General features: G+C 41.9%; 1 protein-coding gene across 1 annotated transcript in view; it reads left to right on the forward strand.

Moving 5' to 3' along the window:
• Positions 1 to 21,198, forward strand: part of SSU72 (SSU72 homolog, RNA polymerase II CTD phosphatase) — an 80,373-nt gene that overhangs the window by 32,823 nt on the left and 26,352 nt on the right. The window contains exon 2 of the mRNA XM_056544639.1: positions 3,258 to 3,401. Coding sequence (XP_056400614.1) covers positions 3,258 to 3,401 — 144 coding nt within the window. The remainder of the gene's footprint in view (positions 1 to 3,257; positions 3,402 to 21,198) is intronic.

A 21,198-nucleotide genomic window follows, 5' to 3' on the forward strand; every position in this document is an offset into this window, starting at 1 on the left:
AACACCGCTATGTGGGAGGTGAGGCCGAGTTCTATGCAGTCTTCCAATCTTCCCCCCCCCCCCCCCCAAATTTAAAAGACCGGCCTATCTGGTGCCAGCACAAAATACCAGCTTTGAATTGCCGGTATAATGCTTATACCATCTCCAGTATTGCAATTACTGGCTGCTAAGGACTAAGCTGGGTTAAAAGTATAAACAGCTTGCATCATTTTTTAGTGGGGGTAAGGTTCTGATCATCCAATAAGACCATGTGAGGCACAAACTTTAGGGAATCCCAGTTTTGTGTTCAGCCAGGCATGGCACCATGTTGCGATCAAAGTTGAAAAATTACTCTGCTTATTTTCCTCAGTGGGATATATGGTGATGAGGAACAGAATCATTTTTTGTGTTTTTGATCTGTAGACTTATGGGAATTTTTGATCACTTTTTTATTTTTCTTTCTTTCTATTCGAAGTAGCTAGGGCTGCAGCTAACTATTATTTTATCGACTTAATGATTAATCAGAAAAAACATCAAAATGCCAAAATAAGGGGTCCAGCTGATTCTACTTGAAGAATTATGTACAATGGCCATATTAAAAGTATTCTAGCATGTGATGTGATCAAACAGCAATTTTTTACTTTTTTTTTTACTTTTTTTTTTTTTTTAAAGTTCTCGCCGGTTGCTATACAGGGTCATTATTAATGATCTTATACATAAACCAGCGTAAATTTGATACTTCTGCATGGGTGCCTGTCTGAACTATTAAAATAAAATGTTAATGATTTACTAACATTTAATTTTAATAGTTCAGACAATTAGCCATGCGGCAGTATTAGATTTTTTTTAACTATTTTGTATAGCAATAGGAAAAGGTGGAGCTAATTTTTATTGGGGGGCGGTTGATTTACATTTAATTTGTTTTTCTTTACACTTTTTCTATAGCACTCCTATACACATGGGGGTATTTGCAGACTGGAGACCATTGCACCCAACCCATGTCTGTAGTACACACTAGGATGCAATGCTCTTCACCCCCCCTTTTGTGTATAGCAGTGTATATGTACTACAGACACAAGGGTGGAATGCTCTGCACAAACCCCCACGGGTAAAGCGGTGTACACTGCTTACAGATATACACATAGGGGTATATGCAGAGCGTTGCACCCTTGTGTCTGCACATGCAATGCTCTGCACATACTACTGAAGTTTAATGCGCCCTGCCCCTGTTACTGCCGCATTGCTTATTGACACACGGGGGGGGGGGGGGGGGGGGGGGAGGAGAGGGGGGGGGGGGGGAGAGGGTATCTGCAGCATTGCACTTTAGTGTCATCTACAGACACTAGGATGCAATGATCTGCACATACACTACTATACACATGGGGGGGGGTGTAAGTGTGTACTACATGCACACTGCTATACACATGGTAGTATGTGCAGAGCATTGCATCCTAGTGCTCTGCACTACACATAGGGGTATATGCAGAGCATTGCACCCGTGTCTGTTGTACAGACTAAGATGCAATGCTCTGCACATACTACCATGTGTATAGCAGTGTGCATGTAGTACACACTTACACCCCCCCCCCCCCCATGTGTATAGTAGTGTATGTGCAGATCATTGCATCCTAGTGTCTGTAGATGACACTAAAGTGCAATGCTGCAGATACCCTCTCCCCCCCCCATGTGTGTCAATAAGCAATGCGGCAGTAACGGGCAGGGCGCATTAAACTTCAGGAAACTGTCCTACCGACAGCAGTAGTACGGAGTCCTCCACGGCAGGCTGAGGCTCCATAAGTGTAGAGAGCGTCCACGAGGGGAGAAGTTCAGAGAAGCAGACGCTCACATGATTGGTGAGCAGTGGGTAGCGGAGGGTGGGACAGGGACTAAACAAACTGAACAGAGGCTGCGACTGTGCAGACTAGCGTCTGACCGCGCGCCCGCAACAGTGTTATCACAGCCGGAACCCGGACAACGAATCGGCCGACAACGAATTCAGTTATCGAATTTTATCAATAACGTTGATCGTTGCAACCCTAGAAGTAGCCCAAAATCAGCATTTCTTGACTTTGGTATGTTTTGTACATTTTACGCCATTCATCATGCGGTTTCATTAACATTATATTTTAATAGTTTGGACATTGCCGCATGTGGGGATACATGTTTGTTTTTGTTTTCCCCCTTTTACATACGTAAACAATTAAGTGAATACACTGACATGCTAACTTTGTTCTATGGATCAGTATCATTACAATTTCAATGATACCAAACTTAGATCATTGCTGTAGTTTTTAACAGTACCACTATTACGTTTATGTGACTTCTTGATCATTGATCAAAAAAAATAAAATATTGCCGGTTAGCTCAGGGAGGTGATCAAGACTAGAGTTGAGCAAACTTACAGTAAATTGGCTCGTAGCGAACCTCGAAGTTCAGCTGTTGATTACTTTAGTCTGCATAAATTAGTCCAGCTTTCAATGGGACATTGTCCGGGATGAAAAGTCCAGGATGACAGTCTTAGGTCTCCTAGGTCTGTATCCAACTTTTCCAGGTAACTGGAGCCCTTGGAAAGCTGAACTAATTTATGCAGACTAAAGTAATCAACAGCCACGCTACGAGGTTCGCTACGAGACAATTTGCTGTAAGTTTGCTCAACTCTAGTCTTGATCACCTCCCCGAGCTAACCGACAATATATTATTTTTTATCAATGATCAAAAAGTCACATAAAAGTAATAGTGGTACTGTTTAAACTATAGCAATTATCGAAGTTTGGTATAATTGAAATTGTAATGCTACTGACCCATAGAATAGAATACAGTTAGCATGTCAGTATTTACTTTGTGTAAAAACGATCAAAATGATAGTTTTAAAATTTTTCCTTTACATATATTTTTCCTGGCTCTAATACATTATGATAAAATAAAGTGTGCCAATAAAAAAAATTGTCCCACAAAAATGAGCCCTAAGACAAATTTGCAAGTAGAAAAATAAGTTATGTATGTGTTATGTATGTCTTAAAATGCAAGGAGAGAGAAAAATTGCTGGGTCATGAAGGGTTAACTTGTTTGGATTTTTATAAATGGGGCAGAAAATGCTGTAGTATAGTCTTGTCAATATTGATGTATGTTTCCCAGTCATTAGCTATAGGACGTGTTAACATGCAGTACATAAATACGATATGTTTTAACAATTTCTGTAACCTTTCACATTTCAACAGAAAATGGAATGACAATTGGCTTAATACTAAAGTGGCCCTTTTTGTCTCTGTTTCTTACAGCAAACGATCCTTCAATGTCCGGTCATTTGGAACAGGAACACATGTTAAACTTCCGGGTCCAGCACCTGACAAGCCAAATGTTTACGATTTCAAAACTACATATGAACAGATGTACAATGATCTCCTTAAGAAAGACAAAGAACTGTATCCCCAGGATTGCATTTTATGTAAACCAAAAAGGTTTCAACTATCAAAGGTGTAAATCTATTACATTTGCAGCTCCACTATGTAATAGTAGGAAGGTATAACCTCAGTACTATGGTATCGCTTGGTGTTCAGGGAACTCTGATGCATGTGTATCTTACTCATTTATTTCATTTTGCAGAATTGTTCTTGTTTGTTGGATAGTGATGTTTGCTTTAAATATTTAGACATTATGCAATGGTTTCCCTACCTACAAGTGTAAGTTTGTGTAACAATTATTTAGGTAAGTATGATGTAACATTTACAATGCATTACATATGGTCACTGGATCAGCTGTATATTTGCAACTAAGGTTTCAGTTTTTTTTTTTTTTGTGGATATCAGCTGTTTTAGGGGAACCTAAAGGCAATTTTTTCTGCTAAAAGGTATGCAAGTGAGCTCTCTTCAGGCTAAAGGAAGCTTTCTATTGCCACTTCTAGGTAGCTACTTTTGAAGTCAATATCTGACCCAATTAGAGCCTTTATAGCAGGATTAATGATTTACGGCCAAGCCAGAGTCTCCTCCAGAAGCAAGAGTTGCTAATCTCTTATTTTGAGTTCTTCCCTCTTTTCATTATAGGACATAGTGCTTGTTCAAAAGCCTTTCACAAAGAAGGGGAATATTGATTGGGAGTCAACCTACATGGTCAAATATGGCTGCTAATTTTTCTTTTTTCCAGCATAATCCATGAGCACAATTATATGTTAGGTTTAAATACTGACCACTGTACCTTCAGGATTTGTTCTCCCTACTTGAGTTTCAACAGATCGTCTAATTTGATGATTAGATATGAAATAACCAATGTAAGATTAATCTCAGAGGATGGTGGCTAAACTACCTGATTACTGGGAGTCCAGCCATTGCTGTCCCCATTAGTTACACGTTCCGTTTGTACATAGTTGAGCTTCTAAATGTTGCTGAACACCACGTTGTTTGGCAGCCCTTTAGACTGCCAATGGAGTGGTGGCTAGGCATGTGAGTTGTTGTATCATTTAGTTGGGACAATTGACCTCTGTTCTCTTGATCCTAGCAGTTAAACCCTTAACAATCTGCTAGGTCCCTATCCTTGAAAGTGGGGGATAATTTATAATCTTGGGGCAACACCTTAAATAAGGTGTTTGTAATGCAATGGCTGCTTCCTTAAACAAAATAAGTTGCCTGATAAGGATTTTACATACTAACCATAAAAGCTGTCACCTAGCCAGTATATACTTTGATTCTGCAGATAGATTTCTTTCTAGAAATGGAGGGTGTCTGATTATTATTTTTTTTTTTTACACTGCGCATGGGCATGCTGCAGGTAGGAATTACACTGCTCAAAAAAATATATATAAAGGGAACACTAAGGTAACACATCCTAAATCTGAATGAATTAATCGTATGAAATACTTTCGTCTTTACATAGTTGAATGTGCTGACAACAAAATCTCACACAAAAATGATCAATGGAAATCAAATTTATCAACCCATGGAGGTCTGGATATGGAGTCACACTCAAAATCAAAGTGGAAAACCACACTACAGGCTGACCCAACTTTGTGTAATGTCCTTTAAAACAAGTCCAAATGAGGCTCAGTAGTGTTTGTGGCCTCCACGTGCCTGTATGACCTCCCTACAACACCTTGGCCTGCTCCAGATGAGGATGTCCTCCCAGACCTGGACTAAAGCATCCGCCAACTCCTGGACAGTCTGTGGTGCAACGTGGCGTTGGTGGATGGAGCAAGACGATGTCCCAGATGTGCTCAAACAGATTCAGGTCTGGGGAACAAGCGGGCATGTCCATAGCACCAATGCCTTCCTCTTGCGGGAGCTGCTGACACACTCCAGCCACATGAGGGCTAGCATTGACTTGCATTAGGAGGAACCCAGGGCCAACCGCACAAGCATATGATCTCACAAGGGGTCAGAGAATCTCATCTGGTACCTAATGGCAGTCAGGCTACCTCTGGCAAGCACACAGAGGGCTGTGCAGCCCCCTCAAAGAAATGCCACGCCACACCATTACTGACCCACCGCCAAGCCAGTCATGCTGGAGGATGTTGCAGGCAGCAGGACATTCTCCACGGCGTCTCCAGACTTTGTCACGGCTGTCACATGTGCTTAGTGTAAACCTGCTTTCATCTGAAGAGCACAGGGAGCCAGTGGCGAATTTGCCAATCTTGATGTTCTCTGGCTAATGCCAAATGTCCTGCATGGTTTTGGGCTGTAAGCACAAACCCCACCTGTGGAGGTCGGCCCTCATATCATCCTCATGGTGTCTGTTTCTGACCGATTGAGTGGACACATGCACATTTGTGGCCTGCTGGAGGTCATTTTGCTGGGCTCTGGCAGTGCTCCTCTTTGCACAAAGGCGGAGGTAGCGGTCCTGCTACTGGGTTGTTGGCCTGATGTACTGGCCTATCCCCTGGTAGCGCCTCCATGCTCTGGACACTACACTGACAGACACAGCAAACCTTCTTGCCAGAGTTCGCATTGATGTGCCATCCTGGATGAGCTGCACTACCTGAGCCGCTTGTGTGGGTTGTAGACTGTCTCATGCTACCACCAGAGTGAAAGCGCCGCCAGCATTAAAAAGTGACACAAACATCAGCCAGGAAGCATAGGAACTGAGAAGTGATCTGTGGTCACGACCTGCAGGACCACTACTTTATTGGGGGTGTAATTTCCAACTGTTGTCTGTTCCATTTGAACAACAGCATGTGAAATTGATTGTCAATCAGTGTTGCTTCCTGAGAGGACAGCGTGATTTCACAGAAGTGTGATTGACTTGGAGTTATATTGTGGTGTTTGTGTATCCTTTAATTTTTTTGAGCAGTGTACAGTTCAGTTACTGTATGCACTTGATCCATCGCATGTTTATTCCTAAAGAAACCTCTCTGCAAATACTCTTTTATGCATTTCTTCATAACTAAGTGGAGAATTGCTGCTATAAGAGGATGATACTGTTGGCACTGATGGCATGGTTTGTCTTACAATTTTCCATAATTTATATACAACATTTTTTTTTTTAAACCTGTAAAATTTAATTTCTGGGTATAGTATTGTAAGTTAACAATCTTTTTAACTTTTTTATTTTATATCATGGCAGGTTATCTGTGGAAGAAAAGTAAAATTGTTCCACATTTCCATCGCTTCATTTAAAGGCCTTCTACATTCAGTAGTATATTTAACACTTTGAATAAGGTTTGCTTCCTTATTAAGCTGTAATGACCTCCCATAAGAGCAAGAAGTTCCAGTGACGTCCTGGAGAGTTCCCAGCATGTCCAGTTTACAGAATTTTGGAAAGGCTGGGTTCACATATCAGGTGTCTGGCACAGTTTCCCTCTGGCGTGCACCAGAGGGAAACTGATGCTAGAACTGATCCCATTAATTTGAATGGGGCAGTTCACAATCATCCGCAGTCTCTCTTGACGCTGGATGGCTGGACACGCCGGAGGGCACCTGACAGAGGAACGCAGGTTCGCCGTCCAAAAACAATGGATGCCGGATGCCATAAAACTGATGACAACTTGTCGTCAGTTATGGCATCAGTTGCGTCGAGATCTAGGCTGAGTTCACCTATGCTGGACATATGTGAACCCAGCCTAACGTGAATTCACATAAATTTGTAATTGTCACTTAAAAAAACAAAAACAGCCCCACAGCTTTTGACATGCCATGTTTTAGTGCAGTGGGGGTATGAACACCCAGACACCCACCACGACCACCAATCAAAAGACTTGCCTAGATTGAGGCTTGAGGAGAGTTCAGCTAAGTGCTCCCAGTCTTTCATCCAGTGCAGTCACTGTACACGTTGGCTGCATAGACTTACTATGGAGACCATCTTATGTAGCTTCATGCAAGATGATGAGCGATATGTTTAGCTGCATGCTTCTTCTGCCTTGTTCTAGTGATTTAAGGGGAGGGTCTCTGCACCCAGACCAAACCAATTAAAGGTCTTGATGTTAAAATGCTTGATGTGACTGTGACACTTTAAAGAATTATTAGTTTTAAACTACATTTATCAAATCTGAACATACTGTACACAACCTGTTACCAATACTTGAGGACTGGAGCTGAGCTGCAAGACCTTAGGCTGATACTTGTGTGAGTGAGGTAGGATTTTACCTTTGTGATTCTGTTTTCTGATATACAGTGGGGAAAAAAGTATTTAGTCAGCCACCAATTGTGCAAGGTCTCCCACTTGAAAAGATGAGAGGCCTGTAATTTTCATCAAAGGTGTCAACTATGAGACAGAATGGGGGTAAAGAATACAGGAAATCACATTGTAAGATTTCTAATGAGCGAATTGGTAAATTCCTTGGTAAAATAAGTATTTGTGCACCTACACACAATCAAAATTTCTGGCTCACAGACCTGTAGCCTGTATTAATGGCACCTGTTTGAACTTATCAGTATAAAAGTCACCTGTCCACAACCTCAGTCACACGCCAAACTCCACTATGGCCAAGACCAAAGAGCTGGCGAAGGACACCAGAAACAAAATTGTAGACCTGCACCAGGCTGGGAAGACTGAATCTGCAATAGGCAAGATTGGTGTGAAGAAATAAACTGTGGGAGCAATTATTAGAAAATGAAAGACCTACAAGACCACTGATAATCTCCCTCGATCTGGGGCTCCACGCAAGATCTCACCCCGTGGTGTCAAACTGATCACAAGAACGGTGAGCAAAAATCCCAGAACCACACTGGGAGACTTGGTGAATGACCTGCAGAGAGCTGGGACCAAAGTAACAAAGGCTACGATTAGTATCGCACTACACCGCTAGTGACTCAAATCATGCAGTGCCAGATGTGTCCCCCAGTACATATCCTGGCCCGTCTTAAATTTGCTAAAGAGCATTTGTATAATTCAGAAGAGGATTGGGAGAATGTCATATGGTCAGATGAAGCCAAAGTAGAACTTTTTTGAGTAAAAACTCAACTCGTCGTGTTTGGAGGAGAAAGAATGTGGAGTTGCATCCAAAGAACACCATACCTACTGTGAAGAATGGGGGGTGGAAACATCGTGCTTTGGGGCTGTTTTTCAGCAAAGGGACCAGGACGACTGATCCGTGTAAAGGAAAGAATGAATGGGGCCATGTATCGTGAGATTTTGAGTGAAAACCTCCTTCCATCAGCAAGGGCATTGAAGATGAAACATGGCTTGGTCTTTCAGCATGACAATGATCCCAAACACATCGCCCGGGCAACGAAGGCGTGGCTTTGTAAGAAGCATTGCAAGGTTTCCTGGAGTGGCCTAGCCAGTCTCCAGATCTCAACCCCATAGAAAACCTTTGGAGGGAGTTGAAAATTTGTTGCCCAACGACAACCCCAAAACTTCACTGCTCTAGAAGAGATCTGCATGGAGGAATGGGCCAAAATACCAGCAACAGTGTGTGAAAACCTTGTGAAGACTTTCAGAAAACGTTTGACCTCTGTAATTGCCAACAAAGAGTATATAACAAAGTATTGAGATGAACTTTTTATTGACCACATACTTACTTTCCAACATAATTAGAAAATTCTTTAAAAAAAAAAATCAGACAATGTGATTTTTATGGATTTCTTTTTCTCATTATGTGTCTCATAGTTGAGGTATACCTATGATGAAATTTACAGGCCTCATCTTTTTAAGTGGGAGACCTTGCAAAATTGGTGTCTGACTAAATACTCCGCCCCCCCCTGTATAGAACACTGTTCAATAAATCTTATTCCTCCATCATGAAAGCTGTAAAGTCAATAAATAAAATATAAGCTATGATCTACCTATAGATATGTTTAACACCCACCTTCCTTTAAAAAAAAGTAATAGGATATACATCCCATATTACCATGACTAAAGCTAGCACGTAAGTATAGGGAAAAATTTTACTATAGGTTTAAGTTACTATAGGTAAAATAGAAATTCTTTCCCCCTTCTCTGTTTATAGGTGCAGAATAATGAAAGTAACAGCTGTGCTCGATCCCTTGAAGTTTGGACTCTAGCCACACCTGATGGACACTATTGAATTCAATGGGGGTCTGTCAGATTTCACTCACGAGGTCTGACATTTTACTGGATGATGTACTATTTTTGTCGGGGATTTTGGAATCTGTGATGGAGGCTCCTATCCGAACCTCCTACAGAGATTACTATTTTTAAAGCACCCTTAGTTCCAGGGTAAGGGTTAAAATACTTAACACGGAATGACAGTGATACAGATAAAATGGCAAAATCAGAGGGAGAGAGGGCCCTGCCCATGATAGATGGATTGGAGGGGAGTGAGAGTGTTTGGCAGGCCACAAAAGAGGATGATGCAGTAGTCTAAGTGGGAGATGAGCGCATGTACCATTAGTTTAGTGGGAGTCAAAGTAATGAGTGGATTTCAGAAAAATTAAGCATTTGCGGCAGGTGGTGGTTAAGGGTCTGGAGGTGTGGTATGAAAGATGGCACAGAATTGAAGGTGATTCCAAGGTGGACTTGTGGGATTAGGTGGAGTAAGATGGCGGGAAGCTAATGAATTTTCTATTATCTGACCTATGCCAAGAGTATAGATGGAGAAGGTGTGGAGCCCCACGACAGCCTTGGGTGACACCAGCAGTGAGTGTGTGTGAGACACTGAACCTAAGGTAAGAGGAGATCTAAGAGAGGCCCACATTTATGATTCTAGGGGGATGATGGTTTGAAGCAGGAGGAAGTGGTCTACATTGTCAAAGGCAGAGAGGTCACAGAAGAGAACAGAATATTGGTGTGAGGAACAGCGTATTGCCGTGGTCATCCTACCCTTTAAGCCATATTTACACTGGGGAATGGTACTTGAGCTGTGTCTGCAGACATTCCTGACAACGGAGTGCCACTTGCCACAATGGAGTGCCACTATTCTGATATGTGCAGTCTCAGATGGAAATGCATTTCTGTCTGGAGTCCGCAGAAAGAATATACTTTTTGTTTTTTGTTTTTTTTCCTCTCTTCCTGCGGACGCTGGATTTTGAATTTCCGCACCAGATGTTTCCGGCAAGGAAATTCTATGTGAACAGTGCAGCAGAATCCAATTGAAATCAATGGGTCTATGCTGCAGAATTTTCGCATGGAAATTCCTTCACATGAATATAGCCTTAGTCTGGCAGTGAAAGATAATACAATTATAGAATGTCTTCATGTTCACTGACTTGCTTCAAACCTCTTTTAACAAAGCATTAAGTGAATCTTGAATTTAATAAAGGGGTCCTCTACTGGTGATCTGTTAGCCAGAGTAGAGCAATTACCTAGAACAGGGGTCTCCAACTGGTTACCCTCCAGATGTTGCAAAACCTAAACTCCCAGCATTCCCCACAGCCATTATCTGGGCATGTCCAGACATGCTGGGAGTTTGTTTTGCTACCGCTGGAGGGCTACCAGTTTGAGACACCTGACTTAGAATATCTCATATTGCTGGACATGACACATCTATGCACTATACAGACAGCCAATGGACTCTAATGGGCTTTCTGTTATAATTTTGTCATGGTAATGGAAACAGGAAAAAAACTAAGGGAGCGGCCTCCGGGAGCGTCATGGTGGCATTGCTGTAGGATCATTGCCAGGTTGCCCACTGGTTACGACTGATCACTGTTGGACTGCTGGCTTCCTTAGTGATCGGCTCCTCCTTAGGGACCAGTATGTACTAACAGTGTAGTGAACCCCTATGTAAATCCCATTTACTGCACCTGTATCTTAACTCATCTGAGATACACCAGTACTCGCCCGAAGCCTATACCTTCAGTTTTCCAATGACAACCCCTCCTGTCATGACATCCTAACCAGCTCTGTTTAAAGCCCATATGCACTAGTTATCAGAATCCACTGATTTTTTTTTTTTTTTTTTTTTTATCAAACACTGACATTTCCATGCTGCATTTGGTAAGCACTTTTTTTTCCAGTAGTCACTGTAGGAGCTAAGCCTTCTGCATTTGACCTTTTTATTACAGCTTTGTAAAAATAAGGCTGTTAATGTCAACTGTTTCTGCTGGTCAAAACTTTGGTCCATTGTAACACTGACACGGAATACTGGTTATATGCAGGGCTGAGGAGTCGGTAGATAAATTCTGTACTCCCTACTCCTCTGTATTAATATGCGAATGTATTAAACATGTCATTACCGCAGGACTACTGGCTGGGAAGCCAATAGTCTACTGTATTGAACAGTTTGTGTGCTGATCTGCTGCTAAAGATAGGGCAGTGGGAGGATCCAGGAAGTGGCATGTATTATAAAACATGATTTCCCTAGTAGAATCCCATAGTCATGTTTAAAGGGGTACTCCGCCCCTAGACATCTTATCCCCTAACCAAAGGATAGGAGATAAGATGTCAGATCACCAGGGTCCTGCTGCTGGGGACTCCTGGGATCGCCGTTGCAGCACCGCGCTTTCATTACTACATAGAGCGAGTTCGCTCTGTGCGTAATGATGGGCGATACAGGGGACGGAGCAGTGTGACATCATGGCTCAGCCCCTCGTGACCTCACGGCCCGCCCCATATTGCAAGTCTATGGCAGGGGGTGTGATGACCGCCACGCCCCCTCCCATAGACTTGTAATGAGGGGGCTGGTCGTGACATCACGTGGGGCGGAGCCGTGATGTGATGATGCTCCGGCCCCTGTGTCGGCCGTCATTACGCACAGAGCGAACTCACTCTGTGCAGTAATGAGAGCGCGGTGCCGCAGCGGCAATCCTGGGGGTCCCTAGCAGCGGGCCCCCGGCGATCTGACATCTTATCCCCTATCCTTTGGATAGGGAATAAGATGTCTAGGGGCGGAGTACCTGTTAAAGCTAACAATCGAGTTTACAAGTTTTTATAGCCTTAGCTGAATGGCAGCAGTTTTTCGAATGGTTTACAGCTTCAGTCTTGAACTATTGACCCTCCATTCCCTTCACTTATAAAAGTGTGTCTCTAGTCCTGCAAAAAACATATTTACTTAATCCCTTATCAGTGAGAGGCTAGGTTACCCATGAGTTCCCTGTAACAGCAGAACACAACACTATGGAAAGTATAAGTATTACCGCTCCTAATTGTACGTTGTGTGCCATATAGAAAAGCATGCTTCTTCACGGTCACTTAACTTGTTCGTTTTGCGGTTAGGTGAGGCACTGCATGCATTGGTCTTTATTCTGAAAAGTAGAGAAGTCATTAATTATAACTTTTTGTGAATTGGGACATTTAAACTTTTTTAAACTTTTTTTATTTTTTTATTCCAATCTAAATTTAGGAGTCGGTGCATTGTTTGCCGACTCAGACTCCAGGTACCCAAAATTTCGTCCGACTCCACAGCCCTGGTTATATGTACCACTCGGCTGTTGCTTTATAGAGGTGAATATCTCCACATGCAGTATATGGTGCTAAACAGTGTCTGTATGGAGGTTGCATGCAGCGCGTGTATGTAGAATTTAGAATCATTTTTTTTCTTTTTCCTGTCAACATTACAGGCTCCCTTGAGGAGCCTTACAACCCTATTATAGGTCAGTGAGGTCTGTTTGGTATAGCTGATGTCTTGCCATCTGTTGACTTCTGTTATGAAAGAAGCCTTAATGCTAATGTGAACGTACACGTGTGTTAAGTCTGGGAGTGGCTGAATTTGTCGCAAAAACTCCAGCTACTCCAGCACAAACCCGTTTTGTATTAAAAAATGCTCTTAAACTAAACTACTGTCCCACTGTAATTATTCAATCTCCTAAAGGGCTGATCTGAAAACTGGAAAACCTCTGGCCTAAACTTGGCAGTGAATCAGGGTAACTGGGGATTTCATTGCAGCCCTACATAAAAATTGAACTGGCAGACTATCATTGTGCACAGCCATATTCATTTTAGTCCACATTGGCCGTTACAATTGTTCAAACTGCCCATACTTGAATTTTTTTTTTTTTTTTTAAGGAATGACCTTCTGCCCAAATGTACTATTCAAACATGGCTGACACGTGGTTGCCATCTAATGAGATTGTTAAATGGTACTAGATGGCTGTTCAGTGTCATGTTGCAGTGATTGGGCTGTATTGCCTCTTGGGTAAGTGAATGGGGTTGCGTTGTGTCCCGATAGTTACAAGACTTTTGATCGGGTTGTGGTTGCGACCCCATTCGTGTACTTAAGCTGTAATGCAGCACAGTCATTTCTGTCCCACATGGTTATTCTCACCTGCACAACGCCATTGCAGCTAAAATTCCCATGTAGCCCCAGCCTAATTTCAATGGCCAGCATGTAATTTTATAGCTCTACGTGACTGCTAGTCGCTCAATGCACCTCTTCACACTAAACTGATAAGTCCAGCGTTACAACAGGGCCAATATGTTCCCTGGTCAGTGATTCTTGTTATGGCCATTTAGACAGGTGAATCATGGGGATTGAACTCTAAGCACAATCATTCTCTTGATCGATTGTGCCGCTGTTCACTTCCATTGTTGGCTGCACATTCCCTTGTTATATTGGAAGATGTGCTGCCAACTATAATTTTTAGGTCTGCACAATTAATGCCATTAGTTTATTCACCAGTCTAATGAGTCCACAGTATTCTGTCAGCATTCCTATTAGGCAAGTGGCACAGCACTGACAACCCTCAGCATGTTCTGATTTCCATGTGTGGTTTTGAAAATCTCATCTACTTGTAAGTTTCTGCAGTTTTGTGGTGCTGAACATGTACCACAAATGCACTGTCTGGGCTCAGCCTCACAGTGCCCAGGAAGCAGTAGAGTAGAGGACTCCAATGGGATTGAGATCCCGCATGACCAAATATAATTGTGGTAGCGGGCAGTTTTCAGCCTTGAGTGGGCCGGTGGGCTGTCACTGTACATACATCGGGTCCTGGGCAGTCCCCCAAACCTCTTGTATGTATCTTTAAAAGCTGTGACAAAATGTTTGCAGCAGCTGGCGTAACCTTGCAGTAGTGAGTGGTAATGGTCAGAAATTCAGCTGGAGAAGGATTAAAGGGATATTTTAGGACTTTTTTTTTAATTTATTTTATTTTTGGACTGCTGCAGGAACTGTTAAGTTAATGTAGTTCATAATATAGTGTCTCTAACTATTTTTGATAGTCTGTCTCGCATTCTTATGTGATCTTGGCTCTGAATTTTAGTTTTTAACTGCATCCCAGGATGCAGTGCGGCCGAGACACATCCTCACTAGTCAGGTGAGAACAGGGAGCCTCTTCTGCTTTAATGGGTGGAGCGACTACAGGGAATTGGCAACAACTGGAGGAACCCTGATTAGAAAGCACTGTTTGCATGGAATTCAGCTCGTTTGAGGTTCAATGGGTGGGGTGGCTAGTGTGTGGGAAGAAGTGGAATTATGGGATTTGTAGTAAGAGAAAATTCAAACAGGAAATATACAGTTCACAAAAGCTATCCACAGTGTTATGGTAATCTCACAACATAGCAATTTAGCCCCAAGACAAGCGCACATTTTGTCTGGCAGGTATGTACTAAAATCACCTTATGGTGGATAAACCCTTTAAGAACGGTCCTGCGCAGGGCTCTATAATGGAGTAGATACAGCACATGCTGCAGAGATATGGAATGATAGGGGGACCTGCTTACAGAGTCTTATCCCTCAAGGAAACTCAGGAGACCGAGCCATAGTGGGATGGTCCAGGCTGCTATCAGTAGCCGGGACCAGTGGCAAAGGCCAAAATTGATTGGTATCTTAAGGACCAAGACCATTTTCACCTTAAAGGAGATCTGTAGTGCAATAAAACTTATCCCCCTATCCAAAGGATAGGGGATAAGTTATAGATCCCTGGGGGTCCAAGCATTAGGGCCCCTCGGGATCTCCTGGATGGGGCCGCAGCAGTATGCTGGAAAGGGGGCGTTCTGTCCCCGCATGATGCGGTGGCCGACACGCCCCCTTCATGTACCCCATAGAGATACATGGAGGGGGTGTGTCTGCCATGGCTTTCTGCTGGGGAAGAAACTTCACTTCCTGCAGACTGCCGCGTTCCCGTCCCGGGGGCCCCAGTGCTTGGACCCCCTGCAATCTAGAACATCCCCTATCCTTTGGATAGGGGATAAATTATTTTGCGCTGGAATACTCCATTTAAGGACCAGGCCAATTTTATTTTTGCATTTTCGTTTTTTTCCTCCTCGCCTTCTGAAATCCATAACTCTCTATAAAAACACCATGTGGGTTTTAACTTTGGCTTTTTTTCAGGCGGTTTTTATTCTCTTTTGGACTTTAGCGATCCAAAAAAGTGATGGAGATACCTTTTTTTTTTTTTTTTTTTTTTTTTAGAATATTTAAATTCTTTTAAAATTTAGTTTATAAAAAATTAAAATTTCGTTAAAAAAATTTCCAACACTACTGCATCCTTTTTTTATTTTTTTTCTGGTACCCAACAAATTTTGGGTACCGAAAAAAACTGCCAAGGTGCCAAAAATGCAATTTCACAACAAAATTCATTGGGGAAATAAATCCCCTCAGGGATATCCCTGACTAGAGGCACCCAAATATTTTTATTTTGTTAAATAAAACTATAGTTTTAATATATTCTAAAATAAAAATAAATTCATGGTTCTAGTCAGGATTATCCCTGAGGGGATTTATTTCCCCAAGGAATTTTGTTGTGATTATTAGTTGCCCAGAGACCCCTAAGGGGAATCTTTTTGGTAGTACCAAAAAAATGCAGTTTCCACACAAATGAGAGTGCCAGAAAAAAAATGTTTTTTTTTTTTTTTTTTCAAACCGAAAAACGTAGGACAAAAAACAAAGTAGAAACTTAGCCTTACGGAAAAAATGTTCTTTATTCTGTGGGTCAATACAATTTAAAATGATACCCATGGCAAGATACTTTTCTAATTGTGTACCGCTTAAAAAATTCTCAACTTTTTGTATAGAATCGGGAATATAAAATTGTCCTATTTTGACCACCTAGAACTTTAATTTTTCTGTATATGGGGTGGTATGAGGGCTTTTTTTTTTTTTTTATTTTTTTTTTGTGCAGTCACCTGTACTTTTTATCGATACCACATTTGCATATATAAAACTTTTTAGATCACTTTTTTAATAAAAATTTTTGGGAATAAAATGTTACAAAAGCAGCATTTTTTGGGCTTTATTTTTAAAGTTTACGCCGTTCACCATACGGGATCATATCATTATATTTTGATAGTTTGTACAGTTCCACACGCTGCGATACCAAATGTTTTATAAAAAAAATATTATTTTACGCTTTGTGGGTACAAAGGGGGAAAAAATAATTTTTATTGGAGGGTTTCCCCTTTTATTTTTTTTATTTTTATTTTTTACACTTATGTCCACATAGGGGATTATCAATAGCAATCAGTTGATTAATACTGTTCAGTGCTATGCATAGGGCATAGCATTGATCAGTATTATCAGGTATCTTCTGCTCTGCTCCATCTCAGACCAGAGCAGAAGACCCAAGGTGATGGACGGAGGCAGGTGAGGGGACCTCCGGCCACCATTACAGATGACCGGATCCTCGCAGCAGCGATGCAGGCAATCCAATCATCTATTTTAACATGCGCATTGCTGCAGATGCCGTGATCTGTATTGATCACAGCATATGAGGGGTTAATGGCAGACATCCGCGTGATCGCGGATGTCGACCATTACCGGTGGTTCCCAGGCTGATGGCAGCCGGGACCTGCAGTTTATGACTCTAACATTGCTCCGATGCTCGTGGTCATACACAGGACATAAATGTGCATCCTGCTGCGTTAAGTACCACCACACCAGGATGTACATTAACGTCCATGGTGCTTCCAACAGTACAATAGAGGTTAAGTTCTCCGACCTTTGCTGATTCATTCTTAGTCTATACAGGAAAGGTCAGCTTGTGTTCTCTAGAAGTCATTTTGTAACTGAAATGGCTCATGATATTCTTCACTCTGTGTCAGTGACATATTATTTAATTTTAAATATGGAATTAGGGCAGAAGTGACCATGGGGTGCTCAGATTTGCCCCAAGTGCCCAGCTCTCTCAACTCATCTTGCATCTGCCTCCCTTGCTTGCAAGTGATGGTCACAAAGCTGTTTTCTCATTTCCCTATCCCCAGTGAAGCCTTATGCAGGCACCATTCGACACTGGGGGGGGGGTCAATGATGTACTGTTCGTGGCATCTGAAATGTTCTAAACACACATGTAGAGTATACACGGAACATCTAGGGCTGCGAGAGAAGAGTCCCTGTGGTCAGACTGCACATGTGCAAGCTTTCACTGGTAAATAAGACAGCTTTGTGACTGTCACAAGTGAGGGTGGAGATGTAAGTGGAAAGGATGTGATTGTGTTGAAAAACTATAAAACAGTAGTTGTGAAACAGCTGGAAACATGGCTTGGAACAGTGAGTGTAGTATGGTGATGTAACATTGAGGCCTGTCTTATATAATGCTTATATTTTATTAAAGTGAAACTGACAGCCGGTTTGCTCCCACTAAACTCGATATGCAGGGTTAACTAGATTAAAATAAGATAACTTCCTTGAAATCAAGGGTCCCGTTCCAGAGGTAGACCCATTATTAGCTGGCATTGCTAATACAGTCATGGCTGTAAATGTTGGCACCCCTGAAATTTTTCTAGATAATGAAGTATTTCTCACAGAAAAGGATTGCAGAAACACGTTTTGCTATACATATGTTAATTCCCTTTTGTGTGTATTGAAACTAAACCAAAAAAGGAGGAAAAAAAGCAAATTGGACATAATGTCACACCAAACTGCAAAAATGGGCTGGACAAAATTATTGCCATCTTTTCAAAATGTGGAAAAATGAGATTGTTTAAAGCATGTGATGTTCCTTTAAACTCACCTGGGGCAAGTAACAGGTGTGGGCAATATAAAAAAAATCACACCTGAAAGCAGAGAGAAGTTCACTTTAGTCCTTGCATTGTGTGTCCCATACTAAGCATGGACAACAGAAAGAGAAGAAAACTGTGAGGACTTGAGAACCAAAATTGTGGAAAAATATCAACAATCTCAAGGTTTCAAGTCAATCTTCAGAAATCTAGATTTGCCTTTGTCCACAGTGCGTAACATTATGAAGAAGTTTGCAACCCATGGCACTGTAGCTAATCTCCCTGGGCGTGGACGGAAGAGAAAAATTGATGAAAGGTGTCAATGCAGGATAGTCCGGCAGGTGGATAAGCAGCCCCAAACAAGTTCCAAGGATATTCAAGCTGTCCTGCAGGCTCAGGGAAAATCTGTGTCAGCGCGAACTATCCGTCGACATTTAAATGAAATGCCATGGCAGAGGACCCCACTGTTGACACAGAGACCTAAAAAAAAAAAAAAAACTGCATTTTGCCAAAATGAACTTGAGTAAGCCAAAATCCTGGGAAAACTTCTTGTGGACAGATAAGACCAAGATAGAGCTTTTTGGTAAAGCACATCATTCTACTGTCTTCCGAAATTAGAATGAGGCCTACAAAGAAAAGATCTCAGTACCTACAGTGAAATATGGTGGAGGTTCAATGATGATTTGGGGTTGTCTTGCTGCCTCTGGCAATGGGTGCCTTGAATGTGTGCAAGGCATCATTTAATCTGAGGATTACCAACGGTTCTTGGGTTGCACTGTAAAGCCCAGTTTCAGATAGCTGGGTTTGCGTCCGTGATCTTGGGTCTTTCAGCAGGACAATGACCCCAAACATACGTCAAAAAGCACCCAAAAATGGATGCTAACAAAGCGCTGGAGAGTTCTGAAGTTGCCAGCAACGAGTCCAGATCTAAATCCCATTGAACACCTGTGGAGAGATCTTAAAGGGGTACTCCACCCCTAGACATATTATCCCCTATCCTTTGGCTAGGGGATAAGATCTTTGATCGGGGGGGGGGGGGTCCCGCCTATGGGGACCCCCGCAATATAGCATGCAGCACCCACCTGTATCTGCTTCCGGCAGCGCTGGAGGTTCTGGCTCCCGACCACGGGAACGGAAGATCGTGACATCACGACCCGCCCCCCTCAATTCAAGTCTATGGAAGGGGGTCTGCATCCATTTCCGTCCAATCGGCGCTATGCTGCTCCATGCCGGAGATCCAGGCTGGAGCAGCAGAGCGCCGATAACACTGATCAATGCTATGCTGTGGCATAGCATTGAACAGTGTATGTGATGAGAAGATTGCATGTAGTAGCCCCTATGGGGACTAAAAAAAATGGTGTAAAAATTTGTGATTTAACCCCTTTCCTAATAAGTTTGAATCACCCCCCCCCCCCCTTTTTCCCATAAAAAAAATAAAATAAAAAATGTAAACCTAAATAAACAAACATGGTATTGCCGCTAAATGTATACTATAAAAGTATAATAAACTGCAAGGTCAATGGCGTATACGGAAGAAAATTCCAAAGTCTCCAACATTGCGTATTTTTTATACCCTAAAAAAATTTATAAAAAGAGATAGTCTCATCAAAACAAAAATGATACCGATTAAAACTTCAGATCACGGCACAAAAAATGAGCCCTCATACATCCCAGTATGCGGAAAAATAAGTTATAGGGATCAGAAGAGGACAATTTTACACATACTCATTTTGGTTCATGTGGTTAAAAAAAAATAAAGTAGTGGAATAAAACCTATATAAATTGGGTATCCTTGTAACCGTATAGATAAGGTGTCATTTTTACCAAATATTGCACTGCGTTGAATCGGAAGCCCCCAAAAGTTACAAAATGGCTCCCCCCCCCCCCCCCCCCCAAATTATGCCCCACAAAAAATATATAAATATATAATTTTTTCCAACATATTTGTTAACCTTTTACCTTTTTTTTTTTCTTACTGCTCACAAAATATGAAAAATTAAATAACTTGTCATATCTCCCACTGTTGACCAGCAGAGGGAGCTAACTAGAGATGAGCGAACTTACAGTAAATTCGATTCGTCACGAACTTCTCGGCGCGGTAATTGATGACTTATCATGCATAAATTAGTTCAGCTTTCAGGTGCTCCCGTGGGCTGGAAAAGGTGGATTACAGTCCTAGGAGACTCTTTCCTAGGACTGTATCCACCTTTTCCAGTCCACCGGAACTCCTGAAAGCTGAACTAATTTATGCTGGATAAGTCATCAACTGCCGAGCCGAAAAGTTCATGACGAATCGAATTTACTGTAAGTTCGCTCATCTCTAGAGCTAAAATTAGGAATCTGGTGAAAGCAAGCAACTTGTCTGACTGCTGCCAATTGGTCCTCGCCTGTCTATCTTCCTCCTCTGTGTAAAAGTAGAGGTGGTGTGTATTTTTTTTTTTTTTTAAATTCCACTGTCACCATTTTGTTGTCTGAAGAATGGTAAAGAACATGCTAGATGTCTGATAGGTCACTGCTCCTCAGGGGCTTCAAGAAAATGGTGCGGGCTCCCCCTTTCATTTCACCTAGCCTGTGCTATGCACATGTGCAGTAAGCAGTCAATGCTTTTATTTGAGACACTCTGTCTTAACTTTCTTATGCCCTATGCCTGCCATAAAGCAACTGTGTAGGTGTTGTGAAGTGACACACCACAAAGAGGCTAATGGCAGCCCCCAGTACACACTTTATTAATAAATAACATTAAAACTAAATTTTCCTAAAACTAAATACATAAAGCATTTCATTTATCTGGATAGAACATTTTTATTTTATTATTTTTTTTTTTTTTATAAAATGGTGTGACATTCCATTTAAGGGCTTATAAACATCAGTTTATTTTTCTCATCTTCATTTATAAAAGCCATAATACCTTTTAATTTCCCACCTAAAGACCCGAGTTTTATTTATTTTTTCCCCCTCTCTCTGCTGGGCCAATTGTACTTTGTAATGACATTCACTGTAGCTTTTGTGGTGAAAGCAGCAAAG

Source organism: Hyla sarda, chromosome 10, assembly GCF_029499605.1.
Source record: "Hyla sarda isolate aHylSar1 chromosome 10, aHylSar1.hap1, whole genome shotgun sequence".
Classification (NCBI taxonomy): domain Eukaryota; kingdom Metazoa; phylum Chordata; class Amphibia; order Anura; family Hylidae; genus Hyla; species Hyla sarda.